Here is a 20,575-nt window from a genome sequence, read left to right as displayed (position 1 = left end):
TTATTATAGAAGCAAAAAGACTACATCGTATGTACATCTCCTTTCAAAGGAGAAAAACAAGAGATGAGGCAAGGCAACTAGGGTAAGGGGGGCAGGGCATAGTAGCATGCAGGTCGAGGTAAGAAAGATAGGGTAAGTAAAACTGGTTCTTCACTCCTTTTGTCCATCCTGAGAGGGGCCCATAGCAGCTCCATCCTCAAAGGGGGGCACAACAGCTTGCAGTTCAAGAAAGACATTCCAAGCTTTATATGTAATAGCCAGATGCTCATGCATAAGCATAATATCCTTTCTAGGTTGTCCCGGACCTTATCAAAAATTAGGGCATCTTGAGCTTTGATATAAAACTTATGGGCCTATATGTATCAACCAATGAGCAGGTAGCACAGATTCATTGACAAATGCACCTTCCAAGTAGCAATGAAACCAAACTCTTGTGCTATGACTATAAATTAGAGTAGAGTCAAACACAATGAGGCATGGGAATAGAGTACATGGGAGAATAGAGCCCAATTACTAGCCTCCCAATTACTAGACCTTTGCTCAAGATTGCATCTATGATGCATTCTCCCAAGTTCCAGCTTCACTCGAGAATATCGAGCTCATAAGTTTTGAATATAGCGATAGAAGTCAAGGATCATTCAAAATACACATGTTGATATCTGGTAGATCTGCCCCATATCTTCCATTATCTTGAGCAAATGTGTCACTAGAGAAATGTCCACATTCTCTATCGTTGGCATTGCACGCATGGTGCGATGGCAAGACTTGTAGACAACGAGGACTCCTAAACTGAATTGCCCTCTTTTTGTCAAAGGCATGCCTTGCAGGGAGTCCAGCCATTGCAAGTGCACCTATGATGCATGCAATGTTCCAAAGGAGCCATCAAAGTGGACTCTCAGTATGGAGGGATGGGAGTGATAAATATGGATCTCTTTGTTGAAGTGTTGTACTTTGAACGATAAACTACTAAGAGTGAGAATTCTAGCTCTCTTTCAACACTTAGCATGTCTTCCAACAAGAAGGAGACGATTCTGTGCGAGGTCTCTTCATCGAATGCATAGCTTTCAAGTCTACTCTCAGAAATGAAGATTCCAAGCCACTGTGGAGCTACTCAATTTGCGTCTCACATCACTCAAGGATCGAGCCAGATAAGTTAGAACATAGAACTTGCCTCCACACCAGCTGCATCACCTTTCTCCATTAGTACTATACACCTTGGGTGCCTTTGTGTCCATACAAATGATGCACCATCCTTTTCATGATTAATATAGTACTAATATATTGTTACCCTTTTCATGATTAACTTAGTACGGATATATTAGTGTTGATTCAGTAAGGATATATTAGTTCTAAATTAGTACTTAATTAACATTGATGTATCAGTACCAAATTAGTATAGATTTAGTACTAAATAAACACTAATATATCTATACTAAATTAGTACTAAATCAATATATCAGCATTAGTACTAATAATCTTCTCAGCATTAGTACTCATCAAGATTTAGCACTTTGTTAGTCTTACAATTAGTACTAAATCAACATATCAACATTAGTAGTAATCAACATCTCAGCATTAGTACTAATCAGCATATTAGTGTTGATTTAGCACTTCGTTAGTTTTACAATACTACTAAATTAGCATATTAGCATTAGTACTAATCAACATATCAATAATCATTATTATGTTAGTATCAAACACCCTAGCAACCAAGGAAGAGATCAGTACCAGGGCAAATAGTCGCCATGTTCATTGACTCAGAGTCATGGTCCTCCCACACAGATGAGGACATGGAATCCTAGAGGTAGATGTAACTCTAGAAGAGGAGGAAATCAGGGAAGTACTCTTAGGCATGAGGGAAATTGCAACTATTGTGGCATCCCAGACCATTGGGAACTAGGGGGATGAGCATTTTCTGAGCGAAATCTTCCGAGCATCCGAGCGAAGGAAAAAAAAGCTTCAAACTATGCAAAAATATGGCAAAAATAGATCGGAAGAAAACATAGTTTCACTTACAAATATGCAAAGTATTGTAGCAATATACACAAATCTTTATGTGAATCTTTAGGAATGGTGAGAACATTATGGGATGTCTTTTGAAGAACCCACATGTAGAGTAAGCTTCTCTATGAAAATTCCCTTATGATCCTTCTTACAACTTTTACTTAATAGGGGGTGACATTGAAAAACCTCTCTCAACCTATCTTCATGAAAGGGTTTCTTCAAAGAAAACTCATTGAAGCAATCCATCCAGGTAGCTTCGCCAGTGAAACCCCTTTGAAGTAGGACTTCCAAGGTAGTTTCGCTAGCGAAACTACGTTGGACAACACTTATAAAAGTGACATAACTTTCAGATCCAATGTACAAATATAATCATTCAGCCACTCAAATTGATCGGAACACCCCATTTGAGCACATCTATGGGGTTATATTTTGGAAAATATTGCATATATAGTATAAAATATTACATGTATTTTATGAGAGTGATATATAAGCCCAAGTTAATACTTATTCATAGTAATTCAACCTTCTTTAGAAACATGTCCATAAATATATTGCTATTTATGCTATAAAAATACTAGAAAGATATTGCCATATGATATAAATGTGTTAATAAGTAATTATATATGTATAGTATTATTACATTGAGAATGATTATGAGGGATGTTTCTTAAAGGAATTATTTTTCAACAGTTTTTAAAGGTAATAATAGGGGTACAAAGGGATGTCTATGAATAAGAAAATTGATGTTGTGTAAAAATGAATGAGTGACTAGTCTGTATATTTTTATAATAAAGGGATCTAGTTCTACTGAAAATAAAAGTGTAAAAACGTTTTTGCTTGTAAAATTGACGCATCCGAGAACTAGAATGTAGAAAGAAACAAAGGGATTTAGCCAATGTAGGCCAGTCAAATAGGTCTCACAACCTCACTGAGGCAACCATCATCAACGGCAATCCACCCACTATGCCTATGACGAAGACAACTCTCAGAACTATCAACACAAAGTTCTCATATCGCAGTATGCTTCCACATCTCAGACACAGAAGGATGAGGAGACATGGTGGTTTGGCTCTACTATGAGCAACCACATGACACCTGAGAAAGAATGGTTCTCTGATCTCCATCCCAACTAGAACCCAAGAGAGAACATCGTAATGGGGGATGAAACACCCCACAAAATCAAAGGTATCAGTAGCATACCCTTGCACAGTAATGCAAGCACCATAGGGAACATTGGAGATGCTTTCTATGTCCCCACAATGGAACAGAACCTTCTCTCTATTGGATAGATGATTGAGTGATATGGAAGTCATCTTCAACAAGTATGGATGCATCGTAAGAGAGCTCAAGAGTCCCAGATCCATCATTGCTCAGGGTGTCAAGATTGGAAGAATGTTCAAGCTTTCTTCTGCCATTCCAATCCAGAGAGCCCTAGTAGCTCATCATTAGAATCAGAATGCTTATTTACGTACATTGTGGCACAAGAGGTATGGTCACTTGAACTTCAGAAGCCTTGTATCCCTAAAAAAGAAAAACATGGTAAAGGGACTTCCACAGTTGCACTTTCAAAAAGATGTATGTGAGGTTTGCTACATGGGTAAGCAACATAGGCAGCCCTTTCCAACATCTTCAACTCAAAGTATTGACATCCTTTAGATTGTGCATTCAGATATATGTGGTCCAATTTCTATACCATCCCTTGGTAAGGCTTTGTACTTCATGACCTTCATCGATGATTACTCATGGAAGACTTGGATCTACTTCCTGAAATAGAAGTCTGATGCATTTAAGACTTTCAAAGATTTCAAAGCCTTGGTAGAAAAGCAGACTAGGAAGTACCTAAAGGACCTCCGTTGTGACAATAGAGGTGAGTACAAGTCCATAGAGTTCAATGCCTTTTGCTGACCAAGCCCAGTGGGTATCTAAGGCAGAGTATGGTATAGATTATGAGAGACCTTTGCACCAATTGCAAAGATGCCTACCATCAGGATAGCCATAGCTCTTGCAGCTCACTTTGATTGGCCCATCCACCAGATGGATGTGAAGAATGCCTTCCTCAATGGTTTTCTGGATGAGGAAATCTACATGGTATAGCCTCCAGGATATGCTATTAGTGGGATGGAAAACAAGGTCTACAAGTTGCAAAAATCACGTTATAGTTTGAAACAGGCTCCTTATGCATGGAATGCAAGGATTCATTGTCGCTTTCTGACATCTGGTTTTCAACCATCAAATTTAGATCCATCTCTTCACATTAGAAAGACTATAGAAGACATCCTTCTTGTAGTGCCTTATGTTGATGACTTGATCATCATTGGCACCAATGGACATCTCATCTTAGAAACAAAGAGTCAACTTACCACAGAGTTTGACATGAAGGATATGGGAGAACTCAATGATTTTCTTGGGATAGAAATATGGAGAAATGCCATAGGGATTACCCTTTCTCAAGGCAAGTACATTCAGAAGGTACTTAAGCAGTTTCATCGACATGACTGCAAGCCACTCCCTACTCCTATGGAATGCAATATCAAGCTGTCACCACTTGACACTTCTCTAGCTTCAAATCCTCTATAGTACAGACAACTCATTGGCAGCTTGATCTACTTGGCTACCACCAGGACAGACATCTCATATGCAGTTGGTGTGCTCAGTCAGTTCATGTAGAATCCCAAGAAGACTCACCTCCTTGCAGCAAAGAGAGTACTCAGATACCTTCATGGTACATGGGATCATGGACTACATTATGCCAAGTCATCAGACCTACACTTCCATGGATACACAGATGTTGATTGGGTAGGAAGCGTGCATGACACAAGATCCACCAGTGGATACTGCTTCAGTCTTGGCTCCGTAGCTTTGTCATGGCAAAGCAAGAAGCGACCAACAATGGCATTGTCTTCCACCAAAGCAGAGTATAGAGGATCCACCAATGCAGCATGTGAAGCAATTGGTTCATAAGGCTTCTTTCAAAGATTGAGATACTTTCTGGAGACCCTACTATGCTTTGTTTAGATAATATGAGCAGCATTCAACTTGGAAAGAACCCGGTGTTTCATGCCAGAACAAAACACATTGAAGTACATTTATTAGTTCATCTATGAGAAAGTTCTTAGTGAAGAAATTGACTTGATACATTGTCTGACACAAGAACAGGTCACAAATATCTTCACCAAGCCACTTTCCCTTGATAAGTTTGCACACTTTTGACATCAGCTTTGTCTTCGCCAATTGCAACTTAAGAGGGGGACGTGAAGGCTAAGTTGTACACCTTTGTACATACTTTTTTTCACTGTGCTCTTGTTGCACTCTTGTGCATCTTTTCTGATCTTTATTTTTGTTGCCGTTATGCAACATTCAGAAAATCCAAAATGTGTTTTGTAAAGCACCCTCTTCTTATGCAGTGCAATTAAAGAGGGGGTGTTGAGAATGGTGTGTAAATTGCACCTAAGGGCTATGGGACAAACCCTAACCCTAACCCTAACCCTTGGGGGTTCATATATATATTCCTATTTTCTATGGAATACTAGTTAGTGTATATTTAGTAATCTTGTGTTCACTCCTCTCTCTCCCTCTCTCACTTCCGCAATCTTACACTCTTGTTTCCTGAGATTAGAGACATAAATCTCATTTGACTACCTCGATTGATTAGTACCAGGATCCCAAACATGAAATATTTTCTAGCCTTCTTAGTAGAGTTTTTTGATAGTTTAGGATGAGTTTGAACAAAGGGATCTTTGCCTCTAAAAGCCCACGTGGAAAACCATAAAGATTTCCCCGAAGACCTATCCCCATAGAGTGCTTGAAGGCCTACCCAGTAATTTTACTGGCATTCTTCTTCCAAACCACCAACAGTCTCATAAGCAATTTTGATTGCGGCACTTTGAGAGGAATATTAGAAAGGACAAGGTCCTGCCATGGTCCTTTAACTCCCAATGAACCATTTTAGGTTGATCATAGCCTAATTTTAGCAATTGATCTACTATCTCGAGACGATGCTATTCCAGACCCCCACCGAAAGTGAATGTTTACTCTTGAGCATCTCTTGAAGATGTTCCCACAAAAGATCTCTTCAAGCAGAAGTATTCGGCGCGTAAACAGACTATGGAAAAATTGATGCCTTGGTGACTGCCCTACTTCACCAGGAGTCCAAGGGTGGCACATGGTAACATTTCCTAAGCTCTTCTCCTCCAAGCTACCTTGTGGCAAACCCCGTGCATGGTTAATAAGTAGAAGAGATCGTAAATGTCCAAGAGTCCAACGTTGGTAATCCAAGAGGTAGAGATAGTCCAAGAGTCCAAGGGTGGCGCGTGGCAACCTTTTGTAAGCTCTTCTTCTCCAAGCTAAAACCTTGTTAGTGGTCAATAGGTAGAAGAGACGATAGGAAACGTGATGTTGAAGATGACACTATACACGAGCGCGGGCACACACACATAATTCTCTCTCTCTCTCTCTCTTTTTCCACACACACACACACACACACGCACGCACGCACGCATGCACATATACACACATATCATATGTATGATGATATGTTTGTGCTAGAGGAACTTTGCCAAGAGGACATGGGAAACGATGAGTAAAGTGATGAGCGTTGAAATCGCTTGTCGAAGGTGGATGGTGTTCCTGCAATCAGATTGATCATTGATTGGCTCTTCTGTGCTAGCCATGCTATAGAAGTACTCCCTGGCATCTCTGCTTGAGATGAACTCTCCAGCATCTATATCTATCTATCTATATCTTGTCTATCCACAAATTCAAATCTACAGATTGTTTGGCTCCTACACAATGCCCTTTCTGTGCTAGACATGCAGTAGATGGCATCACTTGGCTGGTCCTCTTACAGATGAACTCTCCTGGGTATGTATACTATCTTCTTTCCTGAGTCTATCCATAACGTCAAATCTATGGTTCCACTGCTTCGCTATATTTCTTCTAGTTCTGTCATCGGGCATGCCTCATCTTGCGACAGAGCCACTATCCTTGGACAGAAGGCAAGCACACACGACAGTAGGTTGCACGCTGCAGGCTAGGGGTGCGAAAATAGACTTTGCTCAGCACAATATCCGCTATTTGAGGGATGTGCACGGTGTGTCGGCTGCCCACAGCTCCAGGCTTCTTGCAAAAGAGGTTCAACTAACGGAGTTTAGACCCGGCAAGGCCTGCCATGCACATACCTTACATGGGCACCCTCAGAATGTCCTTGCAAGGAATGAGAACTGCCGTGCCGAAAGCTTGAATGAGGAGATCCTCGGTCAGCTAGGTGCACACATGGATGTTGCTACTTATGCCTCGCTTTTGAGGCACTGCACCAAAGCCAGGGCTCTGTCTGAGGGTGAACGTGTGCATGAGCACCTCACAAGCCGTGGGTATGGAGGCAACATATTCCTGAGTAACCTTCTCGTCCGACTGTACAGCAAGTGTGGGAGGCTGGGGCATGCACGTGCCGTCTTTGACAATATATGCAATCGGAATGTGTACTCTTGGACGATTATGATCGCTGCATGTGCCCAGAATGGGAATGGCGAGGAGGCCTTACAGCTTTTTGATCAAATGCAGACACAAGGCTTTCAACCAGACAGGGTTACCTTCATCTGCGCTTTGGATGCGTGTGCCAGTGTGGCAGTCCTACAAGAGTCTCGAGAGATGCACGCTTCCGTTGCTGGCAATGGATGGGAGTTGGATGTTGTTGTGGGGACGGCCCTCGTCAATATGTATGGCAAGTGCAGGAGCGTGGATGATGCAAGGGCAGTGTTCACAGGAATGCCACAGCGGAATGTGGTCTCCTGGAACGCCATGATAGCAGCGTGTGCCCAGAATGAGCACAGCAAGGAGGCCCTACAATTGTTTGATCAAATGCAGGTAAATGGCTTTGAGCCAGACAAGGTCACTTTTATCTGCAACTTGGATGCTTGCGCCAGTGTGGCATCCCTGGAAGAGGCTTGGCATATGCATGCAACTGTGGCTGGTCTTGGATGGGATTTGGATGTTGTCCTAGGGACAGCCCTTGTCAATTTGTATGGCAAGTGTAGGAGCCTGGATGATGCGATGGCTGTGTTTGAGGAGATGCCACTGCAGGATGTAGTCTCTTGGAGTGCCATGATGGCGGCGTGTGCCCAAAATGGGCATGGCGAGGAGGCTCTAAAACTGTTTGGTCAATTGCAGGCAGAGGGGTTCGAGCCAAACAAGATCACCTCAGTCAGCGTTTTGGATGCATGTGCTTGTGTGACAGACCTTGAAAAGGGTCGAGAGATGCATGCTAACATGGTTGGCAGTGGATGGGAGTCTGATGTTGTGGTGGGGACAGCTCTCGTCAATATGTATGGCAAGTGTGGGAGCCTGGATGACGCGAGGGCTGTGTTTGCAGAGATGCCAGTGCGGGATGCCCTTGCCTGGAATGCTATGATGGCAGCCTGTTCGCAGAATGGGCACGGCAACGAGGCCCTACAGCTATTTGGTGAGATGCAGGTAGAAGGCTTTGAGCTAGGCAAAATCACCTTTGTCTGCGTTTTGGATGCATGTGCCAGCGTGCCAGCTCTACAAGAAGGTCGAGAAGTGCATGCGATTGTTGCTGCCAATGGTTGGGAGTCGGATGTTGTTGTGGGGACATCCCTTGTCACTATGTATGGAAAATGCAGGAGCCACGATGATGCAAGGACTGTGTTTACAAACATGCCACTGCGGAATGTGGTTTCCTGGAATGCCATGATGGCAGCCTGTGTTCAGAATGGGCATGCTGAAGAGGCCCTAGAATTTTTTGGTCGAATGCATACTAAAGGCTTGGAGCCAAACCAGATCACCCTGTTCTCAGTTTTGAATGCGTGTGCCAGTGTGGCAGCCCTAGAAGAGGGTCAAGAGGCACATGCTTATTTTGCTGGTAAAGGATGGGAGTCTGATGTTTTTGTGGGGAATACCCTCATCAATATGTATGGCAAATGCAGGAGTCTGAATGATGCAAGGGCTGTATTTGCAGACATGCCACAGCGAGATGTGGCCTCTTGGAGTGCCATGATGTCAGCATGTACTCAGAACAGCTATAGCAAGGGGGCCTTACAACTGTTTGGTCAAATGCAAGCAGAAGGCTTCGAGCCAGACAAGGTCACCTTTATTTGCATTTTGGATGCATGTGCCTATGTGGCAGCCCTAGAAGAAGGTCGAGAAATGCATGCTGTGATTACTGGCAACGGATTGGAGTCAGATATTGTTGTGGGTAATGCCCTCCTTAATATGTATGGCAAGTATGGCAGCGTGGGTGATGCAAGGGCCGTGTTTGCAGAGATGCCACTGCAACGTTTGGTGCCCTGGAATGCCATGATGGCAGTATATGCCCGAAATGGACAAGGCAAGGAGGCCCTAGAACTATTTGGTCAAATGCAGGCCGAGAGTTTTGAGCCACTCATGGTCACTATCGTCTGCGCTTTGGATGCATGTGCCAGCATGGCAACCCTAGAAGAAGGTCTAGAGCTGCATGCCACTATTGCTGCCAATGGATGGCAGTCGGATGTAGTTGTGGGGACTGCCCTCGTCAATATGTATGCAAAATGCAGGAGTCTGGATGATGCAATGGCTGTGTTTGCAGAGATGGCCCTGCAGGATGTGGTTTCCTGGAATGCCATGATGACAGGATGTGTACAGAATGGCCTCAGCAAGGACGCTTTACAACTATTTGGTCAAATGCAGGCAGAAGGTTTTGAGGCAGACAAAATCACCTTCATGTGTGTGTTGGACGCATGTGCCAGTGAGGCAGCCCTAGAAGAGGGTCGAGGGATGCATGCTACTCTTGCTGGCAATGGATGGGAATTGGATGTTGTTTTGGGTACAACTCTTGTCACTTTGTATGGCAAATGCGGGAGCCTGGATGATGCTAAAGCTGTGTTTGCAGAAATGCCACTAAGGGATGTGGTCTCGTGGACCGCCATAATGGCTGCGTGTGCCGAGAATGGGCATGGCAAAGAAGCCCTGCAACTTTTTTGTCAAATGCATGCAGCTGGCTGTGAGCCAAATGAGATCACCTTCATCTGTGTTTTTGATGCTTGTGCCAGTATGGCAGCCCTAGAAGAAGGCCAAGAGATTCATGCTACTGTTGCTATCAACAGATGGGAATCAGGTATTGCTCTGGGGACAGCCCTCATCAATATGTATGGGAAGTGTGGGAGCCTTGATGATGCAAGGGCTGTGTTTGCAGAGATGCCAATGCGGGATGTGGTCTCTTGGAATGCCATGATGTCAGGGTGTGCACAGAATGGGCGTGGCAAGGAGGCCTTACGACTGTTTGGTCAAATGCAGGCAGGAGGTGTCAAGCCAGATGAGATCAGCTTCATTACTGTTACCACTGCATGCAGTCATACAGGTCTGGTTGCTGATGGAAAGCGTTACTTTGTCTCTATGGATAGAGACCATGGCATAACCCCCTCAGTGGAGCACTATGTGTGCATGATTGATCTTCTTGGGCGGGGGGGACTATTGGATGAGGCAGAGGACCTTATCCTCAGCATCCCATTTGAGCATGTCACTTCAGCATGGTTGAGCTTACTTTCATCATGCAGAATTCACAGTGATGTGGAGCGGGCTGTGCGTGCTGCAAGTTATATTTTTGAATTAGATCTGAGGAATGCCTCACCATATGCATTGCTAGCAGCCATTCATGCTGATGCAGGTAGGTCTGATTTAGTAATGGTAAGGTGTGAAGAAAGTGGCAGAAAGCAGCGTATCGAGGTGTTAGAAAAGTAGAGGGAGGTTATTTGCTTGAGGCCAACACTCCTACGCAGCGGATACTTAATGTGGAACACAACCCAAATATATGTGCTTACTTAATGTAAAGAGGGCAATTCAGATCTGAAAGAGATTTAGATGAATAGCCAAAACAGAATAGATATATAGGTGAATCTGAAGTACAAAAACTTGCCAACATATGTACCAACGCCTCTAGAAACACTCCCTGAGGTAAGGTACCAAAACAAGGCACTGATTTGCTAAGGAAACTCCTCTCTGCCACGTGCCCCCTGTGATAGGCTTTAGTAGCTGCTTAAGCCTGAGCACTCCTGCAAAGATCTGCTCCGTTGGTGTATCGTAGACAAGCTCCCTTTGCTGCACCCTTATGCCCTCCTACAGTGAGTAGGTATGCACCCAGGTATGTTCCAGATGTCTAGACTTCTGCCCTGCAATCATACTCTGTGTATGTGGTACTCCCAATGCTCTTCACTCATGCGAGGGGATCTGCAGGCGGAACACAGATGCATGCTGACTTCTTGGGCCTCTTCTGCTGCTCTGGATGCAGCCTTGTTCCAAGGCTATCTGAATTGTTTTTGGCCCCCTGCCTGGGGCCCTCAGTAAAACCCTCTGATCTGGCTAACCACAGACTGCAGCCAACCATGTGCCCGCAGACCAGACGACCAGGTCTGTGGATCTGCCGACCAGCCTGTAGCAGACTACTGACCCAGACTGGCTTGTATAAGGCCCTAGCAAGCAGGCACTTATTCTGCAGGTCATCTGCCAGTCCCATATCTCCTTTGCTGGGCCTGGACCTGCTGTCTGCCTGCTTCTGCCCTGACTTGTACCTGCTGTTGTGGCTGTTGTACAGCTCATCTTGCTGTTGCTGCTGACCAGGTACTGTCACAGCCCTTCTTTCCTGCTGCTACGGCTGATCAATGTTGCAGACCTTGTGCCCTTTGCTTGGGCTTATGGCCGAGCTCTTTCCAGCTCCACAGCTAGCTCATGAAGGCATTCTTTGGTGGCCCTTTGGGCTGCCCCAAATAAACCTAAACAGGAGTTTGATCTGCTGGCTAGGTGGGAGCCAGGTCGCTGCCACATGGCAGCCTGAACCCTTCCACACATCAGTCATACCTAGCCCCCTTCCACACATCAGTCATACTTAGCCAATACTTCGAAAAAGAGAGATTGATTTAGCATAACTGAATACTTCCAGTTCACTGAAGCAACTTCAAAAGCTATGCAGAAACAATGCAAAGTTGCTACAAGTTTTCCTCAAGGTTTGAGTACAGTTGTTGGGAGAGAGTAGGATTGCAGAGAGAGTTTTGGTTGCACGATAGTGTAGGAAAACGATTGGTAGGAGGCTGTTGCAGGAGGTGATGCTATAGAAGGGTTGCTGTAGAAAGACGTGTGCAAGGCTGCTGCTAAAAGGGCTGTTTGCAGAAGGAGCTGTTGCAGAAAGAAGCAGCAGCAGAAGGGGATGCTGCTACTGCAAGAGGAGCAAGAGGGACTGTAGAAGGGCTGCTGTAGAGGAAGGAACAGAAGGGGCTGTTGCTCTACAGAAAGAGTAGGAGAAGTGGCTGCAAAGATTGGAGCAGACTAGGTACCTCCCAAAAGTACCCTCCTCGTCCATGCCTACTAATGATACTGGATTGGTGCTCAGATCTCATGGCTTAGCAACACCTTCCATTCTCCACCACAAAGTTCAGCTTTGTGCTCCGATGTCTCTTTTAACACCTGGTGTTGCGAACTCATCTCAGTGGGACATGGTGTTGTCACTAAGAATAATTTTTATATCATCACATTGGCTGATGTCAGCTTGGACCACTCCGTCATCTTTGCGTGGTGCGCCTTCTTCTTTGTGCAATCTTTAATAAAGTGTCCAAGCTGTCACAATAGAAGCACTTCTTTTGGTTCTCTCTCTTCTTGCTCTCATAATTAGAGCGTCCCCGTCGTCATTCTTGGCATCCTCTTTTTCTGTGGTTTCCATTTGCCACTCTTGCTCTTCGCTTTAAGACTCTTCTCATCGCCACCATCTTCGTGATTGTTCTTTCTGTCGTACCAGCTTCATTCAAGCGAATGCAACAACGGACCCAGCTCCTCAAACATGAGTGGTCTCATTTGTTCTCCAGCAGTGAGAGTCGTCGGCAGCAAATATGTTAATTTTGGAAGTAACATGGACCCAATAGATAAGGAGATGAAAAAGGTTTGTAAATGAGTTGGTGTCTCATGGTCATGCTTTGTACAACATTTGAAATCACAAGTATACATATTTATTTGCAATTTGTAATATGATATATCAATCCACACATGGTGGTGAAATACCATTGATCCTTGGCTAGAGCAGAGGTGGAATGGCACATGTCACTATTGTGTGGCATGAGGTTTAGGAGATTATCTAATGACCATAAGTAGAAAGGGATAGAAAATATTGTGGGTTTAGATTCAGTATCCAATGACCGTGGGTAGTGTCCAAGAAGCATGAGTTTTGTCATATAGGAGTATCAATTTTCTCTTGTAAGTTCTATGATGGCTGTTGAATTTTCCCTCTGCACGAGTGCATAGGTAGAATCAAATTGCACACTAAATTGCTGCTAACCAAATTGCTGCAAAATCAAAGTGGCAATCCTCTCTTAGCGTACAGTTTCTACATCCCACAACTGTGGTGGTTTTAAGAAGTTCAGTGAAGCTAACTCTGATTCAAACCGTGCAACAAATAAGAAGAAACAAAAGTTTGAGGAGACTCTACACAAGATGAAGTGGAAGGAGTGGGAGATGTGAGCAAAACAAAGTTTGACAATATGTTACAGGGAAAGGGAGTGCATGGAAGATGTAATTTGGATCATTGTGCAAAGACATTCAAGTTTAGCCGGGCCAAAATTGTCATGCACAATTGTCTAATGAGCCTTGTAAACAAAGGGACTCAACAAGAGACGAAGCAAAGTAAAGGGCGCCAATGATGCAATGCACTGCAACGAAGCATCCGTCAATTTAATATCAAAGCGACATGTTCTCTCTAGTGACACAGTGTGGACTGAACCCAAATATAGTTGAGTTGGAAGAATGCACCGAGCTGAATAGTGTGTGTGACGGGGGGGGGGCAACCTTGTCAAAAGGAGTTTCATGTCAGTCTTAAAAATACTTCACCTGCTAATCGGTAGGTGCAACCGAATGTGCACGCTGGCTGATGTTACTTGCCACGCCTTGTTAGAGGGAGATGTATAAAAGGAAGGAGCCAAGCAATAGGAAGGGTCCTGATGTTGCTATGGTGATTAGTCAGTGAGCCAACTGCACTGCTTTGAGTAGAATATTTGTAAGTAATAGAAAGAGCATTTCTCTTTCCATTCGTTGTGAGAAATTGTCTTTCCTGCTCACGTTACTTACATTCATCCATTCCTTGCAAATGTTCACAGTTAGCATGCACGTTTCGAACGCATGAGAATTGATATGCTAGCCACCATCATAGTCAATAGTTTAGGTGATCTTATTGGAGAATGGAATGGTCATTGAAATGTGAATGAGTTCACAATGAATGTTAGGACTAGAGGATGAAACAAATCGTTGATGACAAAGTGTCAGTAGAGGAGGAGAACGGATATTAGATGAATGCTCAAGCTAGCAGACTTTAGATGCTCAACGAACAAGTGACTCAACCTCAGAGGGAAGTGGGCAAATTTAACACTTTAAGACTAGAAACGACACTGAAGACCAAAGAGAGGACGGAGTGGAAGACCAAAAGAGTCAAGATTTCACCTCCAAGGAGAATTGGGTGAATTCTAGCAAGAATCAAGAAGTAGGTTCCCACAGAACTCATGAAGGCAATGGAGAAGTTCAAGTGCAGCAACACAATCCACAAGGATGGATTTGTTAGCCACCACACACCGAGTCCAAACAATGAGCAGATTGAACATAAGGATCAAATTTAAAACTACATGAGGCCTTGTTCCCATTTTCAAGGTTTTTTGCGAACAACAACAATATTCTAATGCAATATGGCGGAAGAGTACTTCCCCACCACATGCATAAATAAGGCTATTGAGTGGTTTGACTAGTATTCGGATAATCATTTCAATTGAAGAAAGCCTCCCTAAAAGGTCAACATGGCTTTAGCAACGAAGATGTGAATCAATGTATGACTTTGCTGCCCGAATGAGGGCGTTGACTAATCTAAAATGGTGTTTTATTCATGTTGTTGAACGACCTCACTAATGTCATACATCTGCATTCATTGATCTCATCATCATCTCAAAGTAGAGCAGCTCAAGTTGAAGAACTTAAAGCTATCATATTTCAAGATTTGCATGGTAGATAGAGGTTTGTGATGCCGAACGATATGCTCAAAGATGTGTGCATAAAGGTAAATGGTGCTTACTTCATGGTGACATCCATTGTGATAAGGATAGAAAAAGAGTAGGGATATCTGATGTTGTCGAGAAGGCCATGGCTAAAGGGAGCCAAAGTGGTGTATGATTGGGGAGGTGATACACTCACTATTGCTATGACGAGAAAGAGGTGCAAAATTCACCAATGGCAAAGAGCACCATCTTGAAGGAATGCAAACAAGTGTCTAGAAGGGGAGGATACATATGCCTTGGATATAAAAGATGAGCTACTCCTACTCAATATTGTGTCGATAGCCACTATTGATACCTTGAGGGTGAAGAGAAAAAATTTGCCATTTCAAAGGGATTCACTGAAGATGAAGAGCTGGTTCTTCTCATGAATGCATGATGATTTTGTTGATAGATTGCTCTTTGGTAAATTCATTGCTACTGCTAATTCCATTCCTGCTACCATTTATGGACAACATTTTAGAAAAAGGTGCGGGGGGACAAAATGTAGTCATTCAAGGACGGATATAGTTGGTAAAACCAAATCGCTCAGTAGCCGAAGAAGACAAAGAAAAGACCCCCGTCATCTCACTGAATGGGGGGCATACTCAACTAAAGGAATGCCATTTGGGCTTAAGAATACACCATCCACATTCCAATTCTTTATGGTGGAAACATTTCAAGAATACATTGACACATTTTTAGCATTTTCCTTACATGATTTCCCAATCTAGAACACGAAGCTCACACTTGGAATGCCTACAAAATGTGTTCCACAAATGCCAGGAGACCCAAATCTTTCTTAATTTATGCAAGTGTGCATTTTGTGTGTTCTTAAAAGTCTCACTAGGACACACTATTTAAGGTGAGTGACAAAAAATTCAAAGATTGATGCCATTTAGAAAATGAATGAACCAAGCAATGTTGTGCAAGTTCGGTTGCTTGTGGGATTCCCTTCAAGAAATCACATGCATAGCTGAACCCCCTACATCAGCTCACAATGCAAGACACAAAGTTTGAGTGGAATGCCAATTGAGCTGAATCCTTGTAGCCTCTAGGGCTTGCACGAGATGGTAGTAAGAGCGCCAATATGCAGAAAGCCATATTGCACAATCTCAAACAGCATTTTGATATTTCTTTCATGGCATGAGGAGGAAACCTAAAAATATAAGGCCAAGACCATTTTGCAAAGGCTAAATTTTCCTTTTTTGGTGGAAAACTAGTGTTTTTATAGACTGAATCCCTTTTGGAAAAGCTAAAGTATGCATGGACTAACAAACACAATTTTGATGGATGCCAATCTCTACAAGGTTTTTGAAAACCCTTTGGAGTGTCTATTGTCATTCCTAAACCTAAGCAAATATCACAACTAGAGCATGAAGGTTTTCTAACTCGGCACATGATCTTGTTGCTTGACGAGTGGATTGGAGATCCAGATTGCAAGCAACTTCTACTAAGGGATGTATTTATTATGAGAAATGATGGAGACTTTATTTGTGAGACAAAAATGCACCTAGAAGGAATCTTTATGCTATTTTTGTACAACAAAGACCTTCGAAGTCGGAGCAAGGAAGATCGAGATCAATGAAGCATAGGTGGCAAGCATCTTCAAGCTATCCAATGAAGATGATAATACAGCTAATCCAACAAGGCACTAGGTGACCTTTCCATTTTCCTCTTCACTCAAAAGGTGAGGGAAATGTCAAAGATGTTGGGCATCTCTCATACCATCATGGCTCCAATTTTGAGAGGATTGATCAAGGTTTTTCCACTTTTGGAAAGATTTCATGAAGATGTTGGAATGCTTGAACCAAGGATTTCCCATTTCCCTTGCCTGTTGAGACACTTTGGCCGCACAAGTTTGAACAAAGTTTGGCCGAAGAACTTTGGACAAAGTGTCCCGGAACGCAAGGGAAATGAGATGCTTACATTCTTTTATCAAAGCAAAAAGTGACACAAGTCCCACCACCACGGGTGTTGAGTTGACAAGTGTTAAAAGTGCTAAAAGAACTGCCACAAAGATGTAATGAGTGCTAATAAGTGCTAATAAGATGTAATGAGTGTTAATAAGTGCCTCTTTGGATGTAATCTCTTTTGTTTGACTTTTGCTTCGAATGTAATCTCTTTTGTTTCAACTTTAATATAATCCTATTATCGCAAAAACTATTGTTACTACTACCTCAAGGTAGTGAAATTGCTTCCAAAGAAGCACAAATCACCCTCATTTATGGTTTACTATGAAAACTGTTGTTCCTATTGCTACTCGGTAGTAAAAATGGTTCTAAAGAAGCACAAATGGGAGACTTTTGCCCTCATTTAGTGTGTCCTCGTTTATTGTTTACAGTGAAAACTGTTGTTACTTTGGTAGTGAAAATGGTTCTAAAGAAGCACAAATGGGATACTTTTTTCCTCGTTTAGGATTTACTAAAACTAGTGTGGTCGTTTCATAAGCAATTTTGCACAAGGAAATATGTTTTCCTTGGTTTAGGGTAGAACCACCACGTTGGTTGCAAGGACATACCAATTATTATTTCTGTTACTTCGATAGTGAAAGTGGTCCTAAAGAAGCTCTCATGGCATAATTTTTCCCTTGTTTAGGATTTACTACAACTGGTGTAGTCATTGCACAAGGACTACTAAAATACTAAGTTGCATTAATTCGCTCGATTTTTTTTTTCGATTCGAAAAAACACAAAAAATCGTGATTTTCTCGAATTAAAATGAATCGAACGATTTTTCCTAATTTATTCGTACGAATAAACCTTTATTCGTACAAATAAACGTAGTATAAATTTGAAACAATTGTTATTTTTGGTATTCGTACGAATATATCTAGCTGTATTCTTGAGCCACCTGCTTGTCTGCCTACCACCTCTTGGTTGCCTACCTGGTACCTCTTGCTTACTTCCATACCTACCAGCTCTCGTCATAGGTACCTTACTGCACCTTACTTTTGTTATAGTCTTTCGTTAGTAATCAATGTTTCTCTCTCTCTTGTTTTGTTTAAGACTGGCACTCATCTCTCTTAGGAGAGTTGTGTGTTGCAGTCTTTTTAAATTGTTTAATATTTATTTTGTATTGTATTTAAGTGTGTAGATAGGCTGGCACTCATCTCTCTTGCGAGAGTTGTGTGTTGCAGTCTGTTTTTGTCGTGTGTTGCAATTTTAATTATAATATAAATAATTATCTTTTACCTGAGACTGGCACTCATCTCTCTTAAGAGAGTTGTGTGTTGCAGTCTCAGTTTGTATAAAAATGTTTATTTGTAGGAACTCTTGGGCTGGCACTCATCTCTCTTAAGAGAGTTGTGTGTTACAGTCCAAGCTTAGTGATGTTTTCATAGATGCTTATTCTGGCACTCATCTCTCCCTTGAGAGTTGTGTGTTACAGTCTAAGTTTAGAGATGTTTTCAAGTACTTAGTCTGGCACTCAACTGTCCCTTGATAGTTGTGTGTTGCAATCTAAGTTAGATATCATGCGACGTTGTCTTAGACACTTAGTATGGCACTCAACTGTCCCTGGATAGTTGTGTGTTGCAGCCTAAGTTAGAAATCATGCGATGTGCTTTTAGACACTTAGTCTGGCACTCAACTGTCCCTTGATAGTTGTGTGTTGCAGTTGAATCCTAGTGTTAGATGGTGAAGTCCACGATTAGGTTATACCTAGGTCATTTTTTGTGTTTTGATTTTCTATAGTATGTTACATGATTTGAGGCTTGAGCTTGAGTTGAGAGGTTATACCTAAGTAATTTCTTAGACTACTTGCATTGATTTTCTTATTGCACCTGGCACTGAATTCTTTTTTGAATTCTTTGTTGCAGCTTACTGCATATGAGATGGCTCACGCAGGTGAGAAGAGGAAGTGTCAACAACCTGATCTCACAAAGTCTCAGAGGAAGGTGCTGAAAAATGAGAATGTACACTTCTTAATGAATGTCGATCAGGACATCATTGAGACAGCTTTCCAAAATGGTGAAAGTGGTGTACAAAATTTGGTGAGGACAATGGCAGTGTGTGGAGGGGGGACCTTGCGTGATCGAATTCCAGATGTTTTCATAGGAGAGTCTATAGACCAGTATTTGTACAGCGATGGAGGGCTGACGATGCCTCGGTCAAATAGATCGAGACATAAACTCATGTGACACAAAGTGGGAGGGTCCTGCTGTAGATGCCAGGGTCACGTACATCAAGAATGCGTGGCGAGGTTACAAAGGCATCAATGCACCCATGTCCCCAAGCACAGCCGCAACCACAAGCATCAATGCACCCATGCCCCCAGTCAGATGCTGCATTACATCCACCACAACCACAAGCACCAATGCACCCACGTCCCTAGTCATATGTCGCATTCCACCCAACACAGCCGCAAGCACCACTGCAGCCATGCCACACATATGCACCAGTGCATCCACCATAACATGTCGAACCCCGTATCCCTTTTTTCCAAGATCTTTCATACCTAGAAGTTCCTCCTCCTTTTTCACATCCCCACCACATGCACGATCACATTTCACCACGTCTTTTGTGCCTCCATTTGTGCCTCCTACCGCACACGCAGACCTATTTTCATCTCTCGTATTTTCACCTACACACCGCAAATGCACAATCTATCTGCACAAGTAGATACATTCCCATCTCCTTCATTCTCACCTGCACAAGCACCACACACATCACATGGCTTGCGTGATCATGTAGAAGTGCAAAGACCCATGCGGCCCATACTGCTTCAACGACGAGACATTCGATTCACGCTTAGTGCAGATGTGGGCACAGGCACGAAAGGAACTATCAACATGTGCAATATTCTTGTCGCTCCCTTTGAAAGGGACAAGATTTATGCATATAAGGTGCTGAGGGTTTCTATGTTCGTTGATGCATTGAAGGCCAGCGCATTGGAAGAAGCCACATGCTTGGGCGATGTCGTACATCCGGGCATCATCTGGGCAATAGGTCTAGTCCATGATGATAACCCAATGATACTATTTCTGTTCTGGAATGGAAATCATTTGGAAAGATGGCTAGCCTACCTCGGACATGACGAAAAGCGATCATCTCCAGTGTTTCATAGAGATGATGCGAAAGTGCCTACTAGAGCTCCACGGGTCCATCAGCATGTATTTGATATTTTAAGTGCACTAGTTCGCACTATTCATTACATGCACCAACACAATGTCCTGCATATAATGATTTGCATGTGCAAAACATTATGCTACACTTCTCGGAGTCATCCGAGGAGGTGTATCTGGGCATTTGTGATTGGGGAATGATGACCCCATGCAGCACTAGAAAGCACTATCCCGCATTACTCAGTGACAAACCCAACACTGTGCGAAGCTCCATTGCTAGGTTTCGTCCATGCAAAGGGGTGTGCATTTGCTTCCATCTCTTATCGGCCAAATATACCATGTTACTTCTCCCTAGGAGCAAAGCGCACAAATTCTTTAACTTGTCATATTGCTTATGACATCTTCCAATACACCTTACCCATAACAAAGGCATCAGCATCAACCATCCTCAATACTATTACAAATG

The 20,575-nt window shown here is 43.0% G+C and overlaps 1 protein-coding gene across 1 annotated transcript; it reads left to right on the top strand.

Annotated features, from left to right (window-relative positions):
• Window positions 1–6,498: 6,498 nt before the first annotated feature.
• LOC147880706 (pentatricopeptide repeat-containing protein At2g39620-like) lies at window positions 6,499–10,891 on the top strand. The gene is made up of 2 exons (XM_087370962.1): window positions 6,499–10,383; window positions 10,477–10,891. The coding sequence occupies exons 1-2, from the start codon at window positions 6,958–6,960 to the stop codon at window positions 10,732–10,734; spliced, it is 3,684 nt and encodes a 1,227-aa protein (XP_087227088.1). The 5' UTR covers window positions 6,499–6,957; the 3' UTR covers window positions 10,735–10,891.
• Window positions 10,892–20,575: the final 9,684 nt, after the last annotated feature.

This window comes from Dipteris shenzhenensis, chromosome 32 (assembly GCF_047967505.1).
Source record: "Dipteris shenzhenensis isolate YYH24624 ecotype China chromosome 32, Dip_SZ_1.0, whole genome shotgun sequence".
Lineage (NCBI taxonomy): Eukaryota > Viridiplantae > Streptophyta > Polypodiopsida > Gleicheniales > Dipteridaceae > Dipteris > Dipteris shenzhenensis.
Note: the sequence above shows the minus strand (reverse complement) of the source record. Positions and strands in the feature narration are given on the sequence as shown.